The sequence below is a fragment of the Trachinotus anak genome, unplaced genomic scaffold, assembly GCF_046630095.1.
Source record: "Trachinotus anak isolate AG129_WGS33_773 ecotype Australia unplaced genomic scaffold, CSIRO_AGI_Tana_v1 ptg000032l, whole genome shotgun sequence".
Lineage (NCBI taxonomy): Eukaryota > Metazoa > Chordata > Actinopteri > Carangiformes > Carangidae > Trachinotus > Trachinotus anak.
The window spans coordinates 13,480,168-13,500,135 of record NW_027273883.1 but is presented as its reverse complement, the minus strand read 5'-3'; the positions used below and the strand labels follow the sequence as shown (position 1 = coordinate 13,500,135).

General features: G+C 43.3%; 2 protein-coding genes across 3 annotated transcripts; one reads left to right on the top strand and one right to left on the bottom strand.

The window, feature by feature from the left end:
* Nucleotides 1–622: 622 nt before the first annotated feature.
* On the top strand, nt 623–4,342 carry rnf41l (ring finger protein 41, like). The gene is made up of 7 exons (XM_071469493.1): nt 623–755; nt 846–1,103; nt 1,231–1,437; nt 1,597–1,736; nt 2,690–2,852; nt 2,957–3,077; nt 3,433–4,342. The coding sequence occupies exons 3-7, from the start codon at nt 1,232–1,234 to the stop codon at nt 3,835–3,837; spliced, it is 1,035 nt and encodes a 344-aa protein (XP_071325594.1). The 5' UTR covers nt 623–755; nt 846–1,103; nt 1,231; the 3' UTR covers nt 3,838–4,342.
* A 228-nt stretch (nt 4,343–4,570) lies between these two features.
* virma (vir like m6A methyltransferase associated) lies at nt 4,571–19,174 on the bottom strand. 2 transcript variants are annotated; one of them, XM_071469490.1, is made up of 27 exons: nt 19,036–19,174; nt 18,483–18,595; nt 16,895–16,981; nt 15,411–15,459; nt 15,162–15,324; nt 14,899–15,018; nt 13,965–14,213; nt 12,675–13,405; nt 12,212–12,349; nt 11,897–12,123; nt 11,244–11,771; nt 10,974–11,128; nt 10,812–10,894; nt 10,145–10,238; nt 9,573–9,961; nt 9,321–9,476; nt 8,997–9,232; nt 8,667–8,916; nt 8,351–8,568; nt 8,081–8,213; nt 7,701–7,844; nt 7,465–7,619; nt 7,149–7,245; nt 6,107–6,273; nt 5,633–5,982; nt 5,078–5,224; nt 4,571–4,983 (listed from the first exon to the last, which is right to left on the bottom strand). In XM_071469490.1, exons 1-27 carry the CDS (start codon nt 19,096–19,098, stop codon nt 4,754–4,756), a joined length of 5,472 nt encoding a protein of 1,823 aa, XP_071325591.1. In that variant the 5' UTR covers nt 19,099–19,174; the 3' UTR covers nt 4,571–4,753. The 2 variants fall into 2 exon arrangements, with proteins under 2 accessions (XP_071325591.1, XP_071325592.1); XM_071469491.1 differs by having other exon boundaries at nt 13,995–14,213.
* Between the last annotated feature and the right edge of the window lie 794 nt (nt 19,175–19,968).

The window sequence follows — 19,968 nt, the reverse complement described above, 5'->3', positions numbered from 1 at the left end:
ATGTGATTATGATTCACTGTTCCTTGCAAAATTGTTGTAAAGGAGACACTTATGATGTTTAGTTTAACTAATCAAAACAGTTTTACAATTTCTATTGTTGGAAAGTAACTAAGTACATTTACATAAGTAAATAATTTTTTTCTGAGGTAGGGTACATGTGCTTTTCTGCAGTATTTTAATTTGCTGCTTTATAGCCTACCTCAATTTCACTGGACTTCAGAGGAAAAAAGCGTGTATCATGAGCATAAAAACATAGGACACATTGTTATTCTATGCATTAAGCTCCACAATAATATATTGAACAGTTTAAATCAGTTTCACTCCAACCAGCAGCGACTTTACAATGCTGCCCCCAAATTAATAATAGTACAATAATACAAAACATACAAACACGTTAACTCTGGTAAATGTATGGTAAATACAAGATCTTTGCTTGTAATTGAGTATTTTTACTTCATAAAGAATCTGCTCTTTCATAATCGAGTCTAACCTAACAGAGTATAAAGGGACTGGGATGAGTCCAGGCGTTTGGGTTGCTGTTTGATGTTTGTGGTCTGAGAGTATGTGTCATCTGATGTCGTGCAGTCTGTAATCCAATCAGGGAGAGAGAGAGAGTGTAATCCATGTTAATCCCACATCCAGAGAGAGGGACGGGCAGAAAGAGAAACCAAGGATAGGGTTGCCATTAAAAGAGACGGAAACATTTGAAGGACAGCAGTAATCTCTGAAGGCTACACCACAACCCAGCTTTATTGGTAAGGCGGTGAGCAAAACACACTGCTGCAGAATTTGTCTGTCTTTCTTCTCCTGTAATTCTGTCTCTCTGATCTGATCTCGTCTGACAGCTGCCCGCCTGTGTCCTGAACCCTTGTTGTCAGGGATACCTCTCCATGGAGACACAGTCCCAATTGCAGGGGAGGGCTTTAAAAGAGAGGAGACCCTCACCCTGATGGAGCAGCAAGTCAAGAGAGAGGATGAAGAGGGAAAAGCTGCAGTAGTAGAGCGTTAAGAGGGAAGGTGACCCGTGGAGGAACCAGTGGAGTGGGAATCAACAGAAGGAAAGGAGACAGGAGAGTTGGATGAAGTGAAAGTTAACGTGCCAGGTAGGGATATAAGTGTCAGAGCTGGTAATCAAAAAAAGGAACTACCAAATCAGCCACGACCATGGCAAAATTGGACTTTCTTCCCAACTTCAGTCATGTTTTGTGCAATCTATCTGTGTGGTTGCAGGATGGGCTATGATCTTGAGAGGTTTGTGGGCTATGTGAATGAGGGTCTGCTGTGCTGTGTGTGTCGGGACGTGTTGGAACGCCCTCTTCAGGCACCCTGTGAACATGCCTACTGCAGTGCATGCATCAGCAGCTGGCTGGTCCATCACCACTCCTGTCCTGAGGACAGACTGCCGCTGGACGTGGGCAGTCTCAAACCACTGTACAGGTGTGACTCCATCTCTGCAGCTGTGTGTCTTTGTCCTTTGTAATTAATATTGAAGTTTCACAGCTTGTTTTCCTACTATTCAATAGCATCGTGAACGTATCCTGCTCATCTCTCTCTCTCTCTCTGATAGTATTGCCGTCTTTGTGTGTTCGATGACAGGTACATGCGAAATGACCTGAACAGTCTGCAGATCCGTTGTGTGAATGCAGGGCAGGGATGTGAGGTGGTCTGCTCCCTGGAGAGCCTGCACTCACATGAGGATGAGTGTGAGTTCGCCTTCATATCCTGCTCCAACACGGGTATGACAGCTCACATTGACTAAAAGGCTGCTCATCTAATGTGTTTTTTTTTTTTTTTTTACTTCTTGCTTTGATTGTAATTGTAAAATCAAATTGTACAAAGGTAATGTGACACCTGTGTGTGGGGGAGCAACAGGTGGCTCTTTTGTTGTCATGGCTACTCCACAAACGAGAGCACCGATGGGACTCAAAGCTCCCGCAGACCTCACACACACACACACACACATAGTGCACTGAGGGTCAACTTCCCATCTTTCTTTAATGAGCATTTTAAACGTGTGTGTGTATTTACAGTGTATGCAAACATGTTATCTTGTGCTCACAAACTGTGACCGTGACCTGTCATTGGCAGGTGGAGAATACATATGTTACCATTGTGGTAAGGTACAGTGACAGAGTGTGTGCATGCAGAGTGACTTTTTTGCAGTGTTAAATACTACAGGCAGTAACAGCAACTGTCTATTGATTGCTGTGATCTCTGAGTTTGTTACTTTTGGTCAAAGATGAGGCTTAAAATAATAATAGTGTTATTGTAAAATATTTACAGTATTTTCTTTATACTGTTAATTAGTTTTCTATTTCTATTTTATTTTGTGCACATGGTAAAATAAATCATCCCACTTACACAAAAAACATTTGGATTTTGGATGATTTTCCCTTGAGAGAACTAGAGAATAGCCAACTATTACGTTGTTAGAAAATCAGGAGAATATTCCACTCACATTAAGTTACCTTTTAACCTTGTGAGGTAAACTGAGACAGCTTTTGGCATCTTCATATTGGATGTGTGCATCATATCTGATCAATCTTTGAGATTAAGTCAACTGATAGTTCTATTTGAGTAGTGTTTTGGTGCTGTCCCCTTCAAACACCATTTCCTTTTGTAAAATGTTTGGTACACCCACTTTAGTTTCATGTGAGGTTTATGCATCCCTCCACCTCCTTCTTCTCAGGTTGTCCCGTGCAGGTGGAGAGGCGGGGTTTGGAGGCTCACCTCTCAGAATGTAACTTCCGCAGCAGAGAGTGTCCCAACGGCTGTGGCCACACACTTCTCTCTGCGGATCAATCACAACATAACTGTGTAGCAGAGCTGCGCACCGAAGTGGAGATGCTCAGGTGTGTATGTCTTCACTCGTACTCTGAGCACAAAGTGCAGTTTAACTGAGCAGTTTGAGGTAGCTTTGCAGGTCATAACTTTGGTCTCGTGACATTCGCAATAGGGCTGAGATGCTGTGCAAGGTGGATGAGGTGAGGCGAGAGATGGAGTCTCGGTTGGACTCACAGAGGAGACACATGGTGCAGAAAGAGTCGCAGCTGAAGAATGAGGTGGAGGAGCTCAAGGTGACCTGTCAATCCTCAGTTTTTAAGATAACAACCAAAGACAGAGTATATTTACTCAAGAACTGTAGTGAAGCAAAGATTTGAGGTATTGGCACATTACTTAAGCTCCCAGTTAGCGAGAATTTCTACATTACATTTACAGAAGTATCCAGCATTTTTCTCATTTCTTCACTATATCTAATACTGTAGCAATAGAGATTTTACACTCAAAACATGAGAACCACATTATTTGTTAGTCCTATGTTGGTATACTCTGTCAGGTTAATGACATCACTTATTTAATGCTTCAAAATGACAGTTCTTCATAACTGCTAAATGCTTTATACACTGATAATCTTGTGTCCTGTCCATGCAGGGTCAGTTGTCCCGTGTGATGTGTGACATGCGAGCCCTGTTAGGAGCAGAGCGTCTGAGGAGACAGGAGCTGGCAGAAGCGGAGCTGGAGAAGAGGGAACTGTTGGAGCTCCTCAAAGATCTGCAGCCGACCAGGAGTCAGCATCCTGTCGAAGAAGTGGCCAGAGACCAGCATCAGGGAGCGCAGCAGACACCTGGGTGGGAGTTACACACCAAGCTGACAAGACACCAGCAGAGGGAGGCATCCTTACACGCCTCGAGTCTATCTCTACATTCAGCTCAGGCTATAAATGCATCAGGTCCACCTCCATCACCACAGCTGGGTGAGGGGGCGCGCAAGGGTGGTACCCGGAGCCTGACTCTGGACTGCATCAAGAGGAAGAGCCGGGAGGTGACAGTCATCTGAGTGGACTGGACCAGATCAGGAAAGATTAAATCTTTATTTTTTTAATATTTGGCAAATAATTTCCAACAAAGGTTTAGTCAACAAAATAAGGAGTACAGTGCACATGCAGTAAGTAATGTAGTTTCTGGCAGGATGAGTTTCAGATTTTTTGATCAAATGTGAGTGTGAATTAGTTAAAATAGAAAGAAACCGGTATGCTGTGAACTGAAAAAGTGAAAGTGATCAGACTCATGCTCAGCTCACCCATTATCCTTTATGCAATAATAATGTCCCTTGGATTTTGTATTCATCATTTTCCAGTTAAAAACTGTTACTTCAAGTAATTCACCTCAGGACCAAATTATTTCTAGTCTTCTCATTACTGATGCATCAGGTGGATTATTTTCTGTGCAGAGTTTTTTTTTTTTGAGTTTCTTTCAAAGACTTGGCATCACCAAAACTTCTATATTTTCTAAGCCTATGCTTACTTAAAATATTAAAAATACAAAGCGACTCTTGGAGGACAGCCGGTGTAACTTTCATGGATGTTCTGGTGTTGTGGTTGGTAAAGGCCATTTTAGTTTCAACTCATGTTGTACATTATGTGCCTCTGTAAAAATGTCACTTTTTTAAAGCAACATATGGGTAATACGAGCTTTGAGGAAAGCTTGTCTGCAATACTTACAGCAGGTAACCATGGTTACTGTTTGCATCAGCACATTAGGTGTTTGCTTAAAAACACAAGTAAAACAACTCAATTACTATCACCTTTATTCTCTGAACACAACTCAAGATAACAAAACATAAAACATCAACACAGAGTCTGTATGTCATTGTGACAACGTCATCCCGCCACATTTCCATGGAGTCAGTATATATAATATCCTGATTGGTCCATTTGTTGCCATTAAAGGCTGCAGTCATGGCCCAGGTGAATTTACCTGGTGAAGGAGCGAACATGTCTGCCCCTCCCACCTCCACTCCCTCCCCCGCCACTGAACTTGCTCCCCTGAGATCCCCTTCCCCCACCTCCTCCTCCTCCACCTCCCCCACCTCCTCCGCCTCCTCCTCCAGCACTGCTGCCACCTCCTCCCCCGCTGAGCCATGACAGCCCGGTGCCTCCTCTGCCCCGCGGAGCTCGGTCTCGTGGAGCCAGGCGATACGCACCTGGGAGGAAGAGCACAAAAGCATATATTATTTTTAACCAGGTGTTTTGAAGTTCATACTGCAAACTCGTTACAAAGGTGTCTGTTCTTCATACTCGCTGGCGGTTGTCTGGAGGGCAGCGGTCCACGCGTGAAGTTGCTCTGGCCACCGCGGGGTTCACTGTAGGTTCCTCTGTGAGTGACAGTTGGAACTTGGCCGCTCCATGATGAACCTCTGCCTCCTTCTCTTCGTGCGTAGTTACCTACCGAACCAAAAAGAAAAGATTTGTCACCCTCTAGTGGTCGAGAAGTGGTTTCAACTTGCGCTGTGTGTAAATAATCCAAAGTACTACTATTTACTGTGCAGTACACTACTCACTCAACATAAAAGCTGATGTCCCCTTACTACCTTTTCCATAACTTTCAACCACATGTCACCTTCACCAAAGTATGGAACTAACAGGTGCTTATATACACAACATATGGGGCAATGACAATTGAGCTATCTCCATGACAACTGAGCAAATGTAATCTGCCACCATAACAGGTGGTTTAGTACTGTAACTACACAAACTTACATAATCAAAAACACAAGACAATGTTTTAATAAATGATGGTTGCAGAAAGTGTGTGTCTATGACTGAATATGTGCATCTGCTGTGTCTACCTACCAGACAGCAGAACACCTTTAGGTTGTGGAGGAGTGAAAAAGCGAGTCTGGCTATGGAAGGTGGCTCTGCCTCTGTTGCCGGTGAACAGTCCTCTGGTGGGGGGTTTGGGGGAGCTCTTGGGCGGACGTTTAGGGGGCAAAAGCCCAAGAGGGGTGGTAATGTCTTTAAACTCTGCCGCCACAAAGTCATCCACGTGCATACTGGGGGGACGGGAAGTGTTCTGTTTGCGCTGGCGGAAGATATCATGGGGTCGGGACAAATTTTGTCCAAAGCCTCCTCGGCCTCCACGGCCGCGGGGAGCAGCCATGATGTGGGCTCTTTTTGCAGGCTCAACGTAGTCTGATTTACCGCTGCAGGGACATGCATGAGATGACACCCAGTAAGTTTACGGAAACAAGATACTGTGAAAAGTATACAGTACGGATATGAAATAGAAGCCCACAAAGTTAAAAGCAGCCAACACTGAAACTGTACCTTGATGTAATGAACGTCTCATGCTTGTGTTTGCCCAGTCTGAAGCCTTTTGGAGTCTTGGTGTGACCAGGAGAGGAGGGCTCAGACAGGAAGGAGCGCTCTAGCTCTGCCTTCAGGTCCAGTTCTGGACAACACTCCTGAGCCAGACCCACCAGATCCACTTTCATCTGTCGGACAGAGAGAGAAGAGTTTTTACATACCATGCACCCACAAACAGATAAGATGCAGAGCTTCACAGCTGCAGATGGCCGTCTGTAACTATTTCATTTTCTAAAATAAACAGCTGTGTAAACAACCAATACTGAAATGTTCTTAAGGTTTCTTATTGACCTTGAGGTCCATTTAAGATTTATCAAGCTTTTTTGCTACGCAGGCTTGATAACATTTACAATGGCAGCTATGTTGGCACAGAAATACAGAAACTTTATATAAACAATTTGCAAAAATATAGTAATAGTTATAAACTAAGCTATGACCCTAGGGAGTCTGGTCAAGTCGGAACATGAAAATGTTTAATTTAAAGCAGATAAGTGTCTAACATTTGGACATGCTTTAGTTTGAACACATGCCTTGTAATGTAGCAATTATGCAGCAATTATGTAGCAATTATTCATTATTTGAATTTGTAAGAATAACATTGAGTAGTAGTAGAGAAGAAGCCATTCATCTATTTTTTTGTGATTGTTGACTATTGTTTTCATCTTATATTTGGGGTATTTTCATTTTTTATTTTATTTTATTGTAAATGTCTGATTTTCTGCTTAAATTATAGTTTTTCATGTTGTAATCACATCTAACCATGCCGTTTCGAAAAGTAGTATGTAATTAAAAATATTACTATGATTATTATCATTAGGGCTGCCATTATTTTGACAAATAAAAGATAATGTGCAAAGGTGTACAAAATACTGTAGTGGTAATAAAACAAGAATAATAACAGTGATAAAATATACAACATAATCAGGATACTTTTTGCTATAACTGTGCAGCTCTAATGCTTTTTCTCAGATTCTTGGAAATGTATGTACACATGCACACTTACCATGTCAAGGTCTGTTTCTATGTCATCAGTTTGGAAGGGAGAGAACCACAGAGCCTTCAGCTGCTCATCCAGAGCTTCGGACAGAATGAACACTGTCCTACAGATAACGATGCACACAGGTAATAATTAATTTATCTCACAGCCAAGTCATGTTTACACCATCATGAATATCTGATTAGCTCACTCTGTCATTTTCAATTAACATTTGACTTGACTGGGATTGTAACTGCGTCACCAGTGTGGATGACAAAAAGGATACAGAAAAGCAAAAGGATGAATGGATACAGAGAAAAATCTTAATCCGTGTTACTCGTACCTGTGATTAAACTGTGCCCCCAGTGTCTCGGGTGCTGGCAGAGTGGGCTCAGTATCAGCTGCTGGAGGCGTGTCTGTGGCTGTCTCCAGCGTCTGCCTCAGAACAATCACATTTTCCAACATGGTCTCCAGTGACTCATCTTCTTTACATAGTTTCTACAGACAAACACACACACAGTAAGTTGAATGTCAAGGCAGCTCCAGCACTTATCTGTGCGATGTGTGCCTCGTTTGTACCGTAATCTGTTTCTCCAAAGTAGGGAGTGGATGTGACTCAGACTCCTCCCACTGCAGCAGAGCTTTCATCTCAGAGCCCGACAGCAACCGTGGGGGAGGAGAGAAGGAGGACTCCTCTCCAGACCCCTGACCCTCCTCAACACACTGGATTAGAACACAGACAGATTGGACAGTAAAATCAACTATCACATACTGCATGAAACTTTGCAAGAGATGCAAGAAACTACCAAAGTTTTTTCCTTATACACAATTAGTGAGCATGAAAACGTGAAAAGTCAGCTGTCAGCTTTCCACAGTTACTTCAACAGCATGTACACTCTTGGTATTATGTTGTTTATTTCAATGTAAAACCTGAACCAGCCATAAAACCGGGTACTTACCATTGTTTCTGTGTTGAGGATCTGTCTGAGGAAGTCAAGCAGAGCTGAGAGCAGATCTGCTGAGTCCTTGTTAAATGAAAACACCAGTCTCTTTAACAGTGAGCACAGACCCGCGCCATGTTTCTTCAGAGCACTGAAACAAAGACACAGTGTAATCAAAGTCTTGTTTGACTATGAGAAAGACACTATGGCCACTAGAAAAAGAAGTGATCATAGAGGGAGACAGCGGTAATGCCAGAAAACAAGAATGAAAGAAGAACAGTTATTTACACTTTGAGGTGGTACAGTCCATAGTCGTGCTCTGTGAGGAATGTCAAAGTCCTGATACAGGTGAGGAGAAGCGGGACACTGCTCTCTGCATTTCCCAAAACCTCCAATAATGCATTGCACACTGATGACATGATCTCTCGCCCAGGAAGTGCATTAGCCAGCTGCTCAGCCTCTGACACACAGCTTTCACCAGGTGGAGATACAACCAGAGAAATGTCCTGACGAAGACACAGATTCCCATTTTAGGCTTTATCCCTTTTCATGTACAGACATGTTTACACGTGCTGTTTGCCTTTATGTGCGCTTCATTTCTTACCTGGTCACACAGTGACTGTAATATTGTCCCCACTAGTTCGCTGCATTGCTGCTGTTGTAAGGAGTGGTCAGTTGGTGGAACCAACAGGGACAGAAGCAAGGGGAACAGATCAGCCAGCTGTTCATCTCCAGACACAGACCCTGACAGCAGGTGCAACGCTGCGCTCTTACAAGCTCTCTGTGACACCAGGGCATCCATCAAAGAAAGCAGACGCAGGGCCTGGCCCCAGCACACGCTTTTACCCTCCGCCCTGCAGTTAGCACACAATACAATAAATACAATTTACAGCATAAACACAAATAACTAAGTGTGTGGGTGTCCTTCACTCACGGCTGCAGCTCCTCCAGCAGCAGCTCCACCAGGGTCTTCATGATTAGCGTTGCAGTGGGTGAAGACAGGTCTGCCAGCTGAACACACACTCTCCTCAGCATGGCTAAGAGAGGAGGGCAGCTGGTTGCACACACACACCTCAGGGCCTCAGAAAACACTTTCCACTGCGCCCGTATGTGCATGCTCCACAGCTTCCTCGTGTTTAAGGCTACAGCCACATCTTGGACTGATATCACCTATGGAGACAGCGGTATGCCAACATGTTTACCCTGACAATAATTTTCAGGTGACACAAAGTACAACATAGCTAGTGAGTTAAGGTACCTGAGTGCTCTGCATTGGCAGTGGCAAAGGCAGAAGCTCAGACAGCAGCGTCAGGCCAGAGAACAGACCTTCAGGGGCTTTCAGCAGAGAACTCAACACCTCCTTTAGCATCAGAGACCAAGTGTTACTGGCCAGAGTCTCTTCCGTGTGGGTCACCTGCAGCAAACACACAGATTGTCTCAGAAAAATGACCACCAGTAAAACTTCCTGTATCACATTTATTGGCTAAACAAACATTAGTTAAACACACACCTGTTCATTAACACCTTGCGTGAAGGTGAGCAGCACATCAACAATAAGTGCCTGCACTCTGGTCTCCTCCCCATCCAGACGCCCAGTAGCAGGGATGGAGCAAACTATCATGTGGAGCGTGACCAACACACTGGCCACACGAGTGTCCCTGAACTGGAAAGCTCCCCCACGGAGCAGCTCTGTCAGCATAGTGCGCAACAACCTGAGTGTGCTGATACATATGCTGAGGATCATGCAGCGCTGCGGCGTGGGCCCCATGTGTCCGTGTACACGCCATGGCTGCAGCAGAATGCTGCAGAGCTTCTGCAGGACACGCACACACGTGTCCAGACCCTCACCTGAGAACAGCTGGACCCCTGCAAGACTCCACTTAAGATCCCTCTGCTGACCTACAGAAGTGAGGAAGATGTGCGCAACATTTTATAATTGCCTGTTTTTGGACTCAATTTTTGGCTGTGTGATGAATACTCCTCGGCCTAATATTACAAAAAAAAATCTAAAATAAACCTTTAAAGAAAGAAAGGACAATGCAGTGACAGCATTTGGTTTTTCAGTTTAAGTTGTGTTTTTACCTTCAACAGCAGGAGGAGGGCAGGCAATGTGGCAGAGGACCCTGAGCGCAGTGACCAGTCCAGTTCCCTCAGCGGTCAACACATTTTCCACATTCTGAATTCAAGTGAACACACGTGTTTAAAAAGACATACAGCACTCTTTATTTGCATACAGCTTCAAATATGCTACACAGCAGGTATATGGCTGAGCAGTTCAGACTTGTCAGTGAAGCACTGCAGGACACATAGTTGAGTGTGTGACTTCCAAATACTTTCTGCTTTGTTAACAGTTTTGTTGCTTATAAAATTTGCATTCTTCAGAGCTGTAAGCCACCTTGTCAACTGGCCTGGTTCTAAACAACATTGCACTGTTTTCCTCTGATTATGATACTGAATCAGCTCTATAAAATATCAGTTGAATAAAAAACATAAAGTTTCACTCTGAGAGGCCAGTCCCTGTTGGTTAGTGTAGGACGAGAGACTCAGATTGCTTAACTGAAAGTGTTAACAGGCTCCCTGAATTAAATGACAAATCACTGGCAGCTGAAGACATTTATCACCCACGGTTACTCAAGAGTTATAAGGATTGCCTGCAGGTAATATAGGAGGATGAAAGACAAAGTTGCTCAAACTGAAAACAGTGAACTGTTGCTTTACCCCAGCAGTGTATAGAGTGAGAGATCTGTACCTGTTTAATGTAGTCTATGAGGGTGGGAATGCTGCCAATCTCAAAGCGAAGTTTCTCCAGAGGCTCCAGCCATTTACTGAGCTCTGAAGAACAAAAACACACATTCATACCAAAACCTTTTTACATGACATGATATGCAAATGCTGCACTGGTAATAGTTACCCTGTAACTTGGCATTGGTGTCATCAGCCTTGGCTAAGGAGAGTAGTGGAGCAGCAAATTGTTCCATTATCCGCAGATCATTAGAGCTTTGAACCACCAGTAACACCAGCATACAGGCATAATTATATGTCACTGCTTTGCGAGCCTTCGCCTCACTGAAGGAGAGGAGAACAAAAAAGCAAAAACATGCTTAGACCTCAGTGGAAGGTTGCCTGAAATAAAGCCAAGTGATATAAAAAGAGGAAGAAAAGGAGAAGACAACAGCTTTACCCCTGTCCATCTTTGCTGTGGTGCTGGAGCAGAGTGACCAGACAGGAAAGGTTGTTGTCCAGGCTGCAAATGTGGGCCACAGCACTGCGACCAGTCTGAGTGAAGGTCATCAGGTAGAGTGCATGGAGCATGCCCAGTACCTCTGCATTGTCACCTTCCTCCAGCCCAGCTCCCCCATCTCCTCCTGTGGCCACATGGCTCATGAGCTCTGACACCCCCTGAAGAGCATGCAGCGCCTGCATTAGCCACACGCCAAAGCCCTCTTCACCAAACCCTGGCCCTGAGAGAGCCCCCTCTCCTCCGGTCAATGTGCTCTCCTCGCTCTCGGTCTCTGCCATCGATGCAAGAAGACGCAGCAGCAGGTTGGTGGAAGCAGGCTGGGCGAGAAGGAACAGCAGACCTGGCTGAGTGAGCGACAGGAAGCGCAGGAGCTCTCTGACTGCCTGGATGACACTTAAGTGCCCAGCCGCTGCAGCAGCCGACAGCACCACTGTCGTGCTCTCCAGGAAATGGCACGCATGCATATACCTGAGAAAGGAGAAAAGTGCAACATTATATTATAAATCCAATCAATAAGTCTCAACTACATTCAACTTTCTGTCTGTCGTTCTACCTTGTGTGAGGTGTGAGATCATGTGTGTCTGAATATGTACCTATACAGTGTTGGATATGGATCATCTCTCTCCTGTGGTCCTGTTATTCTTGCAGTAGTTGGGAAGGCTTTCCCAGGCGGCTGCACCATGCAGTGAGGGGCCGTCTCTAGCAGGTGATGTAACTCTTCCAAAACCCCCGCCAACCTATCAAGTTCTGCTTCGCTCACAGGGGGGGAGGTCAGCGTTGGTTCCTCTTCCATGGGGCTCTCAGCATCCTCCATCTCCTCCTGTGGATGATCAGCACAAAAAAAAAAACTTAATCTTTGAAGTTACAGACATACCTCTGTGTGTGTGTGTTTGTGTGTGCGTATGTACCTGCTGTGGTTCACTCCATGCAGATGCTGTACGCTGGAGGTCGACCAGTACCTCAAACATGTGACCTTTCTGTAGTATGGCATTGCCGGCAGTTATGACCCTCACCGTCTCCTCACGCAGGAACAGCTGGACTAGACGCTGGAAAAGACAGAAAGCTCTGTGACGACTAAAATTCCTAATTTTTTTCTGCAATGTGAAGGATGGGCTGCAAGTCCTGACTCTGTGAGGTGGACAAGCTTCTGGGTCATTAACAGGATCGGTTCACTATATGCTGTATTTACAGTCTGGCTCTCATTTGTATCATGACAAAATGGCAGACACTTGTCTCATTTGCAATTACATTTTTTATTTTGAAGTGGAAATGCAATCAAAGATCAAGAATTTTCATTCCACTTTTGTTCTCTAGCTCTGGGCAAAAAGAAATGTTTGTATACTGTTCTGTTTGTGTACTTGTGTTGCTAACCTGATAACCACTCTTCTCCGACTCTTTTCCATGTAGAAAAGCCTCCACCCCATCAGGAGCACTAGTCAGAGCGTCCAGAGCTCTCAGGATACTGAGCTTCAGTGTGGAGGAGACGTGGTCTGCATGGAGGAGCTCCAATAGCACTACCAGGGCCCCCTCATGCAACAGCGCTCTGAGGCCCTGTGGGCATTCTGCCAGGTGTGATGCTAGCTTGGCACCAGCTTTCAATTGTCTAAGGTTAAGAGCAATGGGCTGTGTGAGAGCAATCTCCATACTCAGAGCCTGAAGAGCCCACTTAACTAAAACTCCAACAGGATCCTCCACCTCACCCTCTCCATGTTTAATTAAATAAGCCAACCCTTTAGCCAGCAGTCCAGGGGCCTCTTCCAGAGCAGTGACCCAGCGAGCATCCCTGTCGTCACCAATGCTAGCTAGTAACTCTTTCAGCTGGGCAACAGCCTCAGCGTCTTCTCCAACTGCTGGCCCTTTTGTACCACCCGCATCCCTGGGCTCCTCCACACTAGCCTTCTCAAACTGGGTATCAAAACGAGTCTTGTAAGGAGGGGTGAAGTAGAGCAGGGGTCTGAGTTCTCGCTCAAAGGGGTCATACTGGACAGGTGGGACAGACGCCAGGTCCTCAGGAGTGTAGTCCATGTCAAAGGTGGGCAACTTGAAGCTACCATTATCCAGGTCATCTTCATCGCTGGAAATCTGCTCATAGCCATCATCACCTGGTAGGATGGGAGAGACAGCAGAGAGAGAGCAAATTTGACAAAATTAATTCACTGCAAAGAAATTCTAAAAAATGCTTCAAACATTATCTGGGTCATAAAGATATGCCTGAGAATGAATGAGAATGAGGAGGCCAATGACTTCTTCATATTCCCTTGCTTGTTCATAAATGCATACTCTGACAAACCTACTCACACAAGGCAGCATCACTCCAAACATGCAGGGTTAGTTTGACATGCGGGATGAGACTACAGCACAAGCTCAGACATGGCTGTGAGGACGTGTGAGGTACGCCTGCACATGACAGCTTATGAATCTTGATCATAAGCCTTCAGAGTAGGCCGGGGCGGCCTAGCTGAGTGTTTGGAGCATCCAGCAGTTGTGGATGGAAGCAGCATGCCAGAGCACACTCTCTCTCCAACTGTCACTCAGTCCCAAATGGACCCTTCTCCCGTGGCCCCCTGGGAAGTCTGATGAGATTGCAGCGCCAAGGGGTTCAGGGCCAAGAGTCCATTTGAAAATGTAGCCTATCCTACTCTCACATAAGAACTCCCCTACCTTCCTCCATCTCCTCTTCCTCGTCCTCACCCTCATCTTCCTCCTCTTCTTCTTCCTCCTCCTCCTCCGGAGCGCTCCCCTCTGTACGGGCATCCTCCTCCTCCTGCTCCTCCTCTTCCTCCTCCTCATCACCTTCTTCCTCTTGTTCAGCATCAGAGTACGTCTCATCAGCAGGCAGGGATCTCTCAGGTGACACGGCTTCCAGGTAGTCATCCCGACCCTCGCATGGCTCATCTTTGACCACGCCCACTGCAAACGTAACAGCACAAACCAGAGAAGGACAGTTTAACCAATGTACCCTTGGGGCACATAAACATGCAAACTATGTATTTATCTACAAAAATAAAAGCCTACTTATGCACGACAGCTTAGGAATCATGCTGGTGTTGCATGTTTTAACCAGTTTAAAAAAAAAAAAAAAAAAAAGTCTTATGCTTTACACAACTGGCAACCATTTTCCCAAGCACAAAACTCTTTTTTAAGTTTTCCCATCTGGCAGCCAGCCACTGACTTTCAACAATTTCAGTACATCATGATAATCAGCATGCAGGGACTTGCTTGGGATATGAAACCTATCATAGTGAACATAATGTGCCTTTTAGATGTACAAGAACACATTGGTAGGATTTTCAAAGTAAAACCCCGCCTCTACAAAAAGTAAAAAGTACAAACATTGTAGTAAATGGGAAAACATGGAAAACAATACAATGATTCTTCATCAGACATTGCTAAAAACAGAGTCAGCAGCACACTGTCACTAAATGAATGTATCTGAACGAAAACACTGACAAGGAAACTGTAGGGTAACCAATACTGAATGTAACCTTCACATTTAATTAATAAACTAAAGCAGCATTTCTGTCATTGCTGATAAGTCAGGATCCCACAGTGGCTGGCATGATGTGATAGCACAGAACAGATGTACAGCTCTGACCCGTCACTTGGACCTGCTCCTCATCATCATCATCCGGAGGTGGAGGTCCGGGTGGAGTACGAGGCCCTCTGGGTGCTGGTCTGGGTGGGCTGCCGTTGTATTGGTCGTCTTTTTCCCACTCTTAAAAAGACAAAAGGTGCAATAGATTTCGGTTGTGACAAACAAATCTGAGAAAAGAGGAGATGAACTATTCATTGGATGGTTTCGGTTTCAAGAAGCAGGGTGTGAAGGCGAGAGGGTAGTTTCAGCTTAATGATGCCCACCTTGTTTAATGATCCTCTTGGGCCCACTTGGCTGTTGAGGGGGTGGAGGTGGTGGGGGAGGGGGTGAGTCTTGGTCATGTCCATGTGAGCGTTCTGCTGTACCATACACTGCCACAGTCAGACTGGTGTACCAGCCACGCAGCACCAGGCCATCTGTGTTCACCTATATGCACGAACCCATTTAGTTATTCACAAATCAAGAAGGAAAAAAAAACACACTGAAATGACTGTTTGCAGACAACCATTTACCTTTCCACTGGGTCTGAACACGATAGACTTGTTCTCGTCATACTCCAGACTGAGGGTAGAGAGCAAGAAAGGGAAGATCAAAATATCAGTGCAAATATAAACTGAACTATTGAACAGATTTTATTTTTAAAATAACTGCATGTTTTAGCAGTCATCTGTTAAGTCCTAGATGAACCTTTTTCTGACCAGCACATAAGTGCTGTGTAATTATGTCTAAAAAGCACTACCTCATGATGTGCAGAAAAAACATCTGTGCAGAAATTTTTTGTTTTAGTTTGGATTTTCTTTTGCTTTACAGTACAATTTTACCTCTACAGATCTCTGTAGATTATCAAGATAAAATGATCTGAGAAGGAAGATTCAGTCCTGTGATCTCAACCTGGTGTAGAGTTGTATAAAATTAAAGTATACCAAGTATACCAAGTTTTAAGGGCTCACAAATCACAAAGGCTGGGAAACACTGGTCCTACTAACACACGATGCAACTGTAGTATCCTGGGTTCCAATCTGGCCAACAAATTTTGCCATCTGACTCTTCCCTACTATTGTAATTTCTGTCATAAAAACTCTTCTCTCAACAAAGCACCATTACCTACACAGCTGTTCCTGGTCTCTCTCTCTCTCTCTTTTCTCCTCTCTCCTCCCCCCACCCCCCCTTATTTATCTCCTCCTAAACCCAACCGGTCGAGGCAGACGGCCGCCCACCCTGAGCCCGGTTCTGTTGGAGGTTTCTTTCTGTTAAAAGGGAGTTTTTCCTCCCCCCTGTCGCTTGCTCTTTGTGGGAACTGTTGGGTTTTTCTCTGTAACAAAGTAAGGTCTTGACCTTGCCCTGTAAAGTGCCTTGAGATAATGTATATTATGATTTGGCGCTATACAAATAAAATTGAATTGAATTGAATTGAAAAGCAAAACAGTATTATCCTGGTAATGTGGAATATCCAGATCCTGATCACCACACCATCTGACCAAACTGATTCTTAACAAATATTTGTTGAAAAACGTTTAATTCACGTCTGCTTACAACATTTATAAGAAATCCTAATAGCAATCAGACAAGTGAAAAGAAATCTCCTCCCATCTTGCTCCGCAGTGATAATAACTTGGGTGTGTCATTACGCTCTGGTGCTACTGTGAACACCTCTGCTATTATGAGGTTAGAATAAAAATGCTTGACTCAGACATTCCACTACTCATCTATTTCACTGCGACCTCCAAGTTTTTGTGTCACTTTCAGCAACTGTGTGGGTGGGGTTGAGTTTCTGGAGAGACCAGTTAGCCAGCATAGAAACAAAGAGACATGAGTATGGGTGGGTGCAGTGTGGCCTCAGAGAACAGGGCCTGTAGAACCGTGACTGGTTCTACAGGTGAGACAGACTTCAGCACTTTTAAGATCTGACATGGATATATGGAGATGGAGAATGAGGAGAGGCTCCAAGGAAAAGAGAAACAGAACAAGAGGGGGGAAGAGTGCAAATCATTCCGACCTGCCCAGTCTGTGGAAGGTGGGGCTGTTGGGTTTGGTGACATTATTGAAGAACAGCTCCAACTGGAAGGCGTGAGGGGATGTCTCCCTGTGAACACAGACACACACATACAGTAATGAAACAGTTAGGGCTCAGTCCCCTTTTCATCCAAAAGGCTTCACTAGGTGTGAGAGATGTTTTTATCTTTTTTTTTCTTCCAAATTTATTTGAATATTAGAAAGACCTCTCAATATAATGCAGTCTAGTACAACACCACCACTAACTATGACCTCAGTGCTAAAACATAATTCAATTAATACTTCTGTGATAGTGTCACGAAAAACTAAACAAGATTTTCAATACTGTTTATGCTTTAGTGGATATAGTTTAACATAGCTAAATGTATAACAAATCAATGAGCCGAACTGATTTAAAAATCAGTTTCTCAACTAATTTTCCTGAAAATCTATAATACAACCATTTCTATTCACATCACAATATACAGTGACGTGTGTCTGTATTGCTCATCTCTGTATCAACACCACACAGCGGCCTGCTCTGATCTACTCCAGTCTCAACATTAAGCACTGAGACCATTCATTCAGTTGCATCACACATTACCCAACAGGCTCAGTGAGAATCAGGGCTCCCTCAACAATGGAGATCAGGTGTCAAACTCATTCATACCAAGGGTCTCTCCATTTCCTACAGGCACACATATATCTCAGGTATCTATAGCAAACAAACATCTCTCGAGGCCATATATCATTATCACTGAGGTTAAGGATTTCCGGCCACTAGAGATGCACCAATACAGTCCTGATACTTGGTCTTAGGGTATCTGCCAATACAAAGGGTGGTGGCTCCAATTCCAGTGCTCTCATTTTCCCAAATTTTAAATCTGTATAGCAGACTTTGTAGTGATACATTTTAAGTGAGGTAATATTAAGCCAGGAAATGCTGTGGTGCTAAATACTAAGAATAAATGTAACAGTTTGTGGAAACATTAAACTTCATAATAACAACGTATTTACGTATCTATTATGAGCTGGGGAGTTAAACACTGACATGAATCCAGCATTTTGGACTGGTGCATCTTTATCTGTATCTATAGTACTGTGCAAAAGCTTTTGGGCCTTTAGATGTTTAGATCTTTACCCATCATGCAGTACCATCAGGGACGCTTCTGAACTGTCCCAAATTCATTCTGCAGCATGACAACAAAATCACACATACTATTTGTGGCATTATTTTTGAAGGCATCCTCATTTTACATTGAGTACCTACAACTTTTGCACAGTACAGAATATTCAGTTTCTGGTCAATTAGGTATGCCAACACCTAAATAATATGCAGTGTACCCTTGTTAATATTGAGTGGATGGATATATTATTATAAATACCTCTCTGTATGGCATAGTATAATTCATCAGTTCCAAAAGTAGCACCATAAAGTTGAATCAACACCTCTCTAAAGCCTCAACAAAGACCAACACCACTGACAGTCATAATTTAGTGCAAGGCTGTCAGATTAGACTACATAAATTCAAGATAGGCGTGACCAATACATCTGAGTTGAGTGTGTATGAGTGCATTTTGTTTGCTCTTACCCAAATGCTCTGTTGTCAGGTAAGTTGCTGTGAGCTTTGATCCCTGGAGGAATGACCCGCACCTCTGTGATCAGCACCCCGTAGGGAAACCGCACCACGTCCACGTTGGTTAACTAAGGTGCATTGATCATAATTAGTGCACATATTTAGGTAAAACTGACTAGAGCATTCAGTTTTGCTGCCCTCTCTGAGGTAAACATGGACAGGTTGAGACTTTTAGCATTAGCTACCTGGCTAACTAGCAAACAAACAAGGATGCAAAAGACAGCAGCACAGTTATATGATTAAATGATTTAATAACATCTCGTTTAAGGTATGTGTTTGGTAGTCTCAAGTGTAAAATTATCAAAAGTGTGATTCTATAAAAGCTGTGAACTGCAGCGTTACCAAAATAACCATGTCACACTTGTTCTACTGTTAGCCAGGTTAGCATCGTTAGCATGGAAGTTGAGCATCACTACCCATAAATCCAGAATAAACTATTTGTAAGATTTGAATGCAAGCAGCTCTGAAGTAAATATACAACAGCATGCCGAGGCGTCAGATATATTACCTCTGCACTCTGATGTTTAAACGTATCTAGAAAAAGAAGCTCCGTGGACATCTCCCCCGCCATCGCTGTCTTGCTGTGGGTCGAGCCAGGGGTAAACTTCCGGCTCGGTGAACACTTCCGGAGCAAGTTCACTCGCAGCTAAATTGGTCTGATATAAACATAAACGTACAAACAAATACTCATAAACATGAACAAACACATATGCATAAACAAACATGCACACAAATACAAATAATGTGTAAATTAATTATATTATTATTATTATTTACATGTATATTATTCAAAAGATAGTGAAAAGCAAAAAGATAACCTTTTTCTTGACACAATTATAATAGAAGTTATTATTGTTATTATTATTATTATTATTGTTATTATTACTGTTGTTGTTGTTGTTGTTGTTGTTGTTGTTTTTGTTAAAGTGAAGAACAATTACAGGGTAAGTAATAAGATAATAATGATAATAACATAATATACATATTTTTTATCTGTTAAACGTTAAGACACAAAGACATTACTATTTAGCGTAGTTGCGATGATTAATTTGCTGTTTGTTTGTTTTAGCTATCTAGTACATCATTTTAAGCTATGTTTAGTGGTTCAGTGAATAATAGCATATTAAACTGTATCAGTTAATTAACTAATTAATCGAAATGAAACCGTAAAAGTAGTTTAGAATCATTCCGCCTTTAGGTTGTCCTATTTTCATTTCTGCATGGATTTTATTGGGGTGTTTTGTTGTTGTTTTTTGTTGTTTGTTTGTTTGTTTGTTTTGTTTGATTTTATTATTTTAAGACAAAATACAAACGTATTATTTCATTGTCGAATGTCATTGTTTTAATATACTTTAACCTTTCAAAATCTTTTTTATGAAATAGCTGACAAAAAAAAGAGAAATTTGTGTAGCTCACAGCTAAACGCTTTCATGTTTTGTGC

Excerpts from the sequence above, each read along its gene's own strand:
- rnf41l (XM_071469493.1), top strand. The coding sequence starts at position 1,232 with ATGGGCTATGATCTTGAGAGGTTTGTGGGCTATGTGAATGAGGGTCTG. Across the intron at positions 1,737-2,689 it reads CATATCCTGCTCCAACACGG|GTTGTCCCGTGCAGGTGGAG; the intron begins GTATGACAGCTC and ends CCTTCTTCTCAG. Across the intron at positions 3,078-3,432 it reads ATGAGGTGGAGGAGCTCAAG|GGTCAGTTGTCCCGTGTGAT; the intron begins GTGACCTGTCAA and ends CTGTCCATGCAG.
- virma (XM_071469490.1), bottom strand. The coding sequence starts at position 19,098 with ATGGCGGGGGAGATGTCCACGGAGCTTCTTTTTCTAGATACGTTTAAA. Across the intron at positions 12,124-12,211 it reads CATGGAGTGAACCACAGCAG|GAGGAGATGGAGGATGCTGA; the intron begins GTACATACGCAC and ends GATCATCCACAG. Across the intron at positions 11,129-11,243 it reads CACAGCAAAGATGGACAGGG|TGAGGCGAAGGCTCGCAAAG; the intron begins GTAAAGCTGTTG and ends CCTCTCCTTCAG.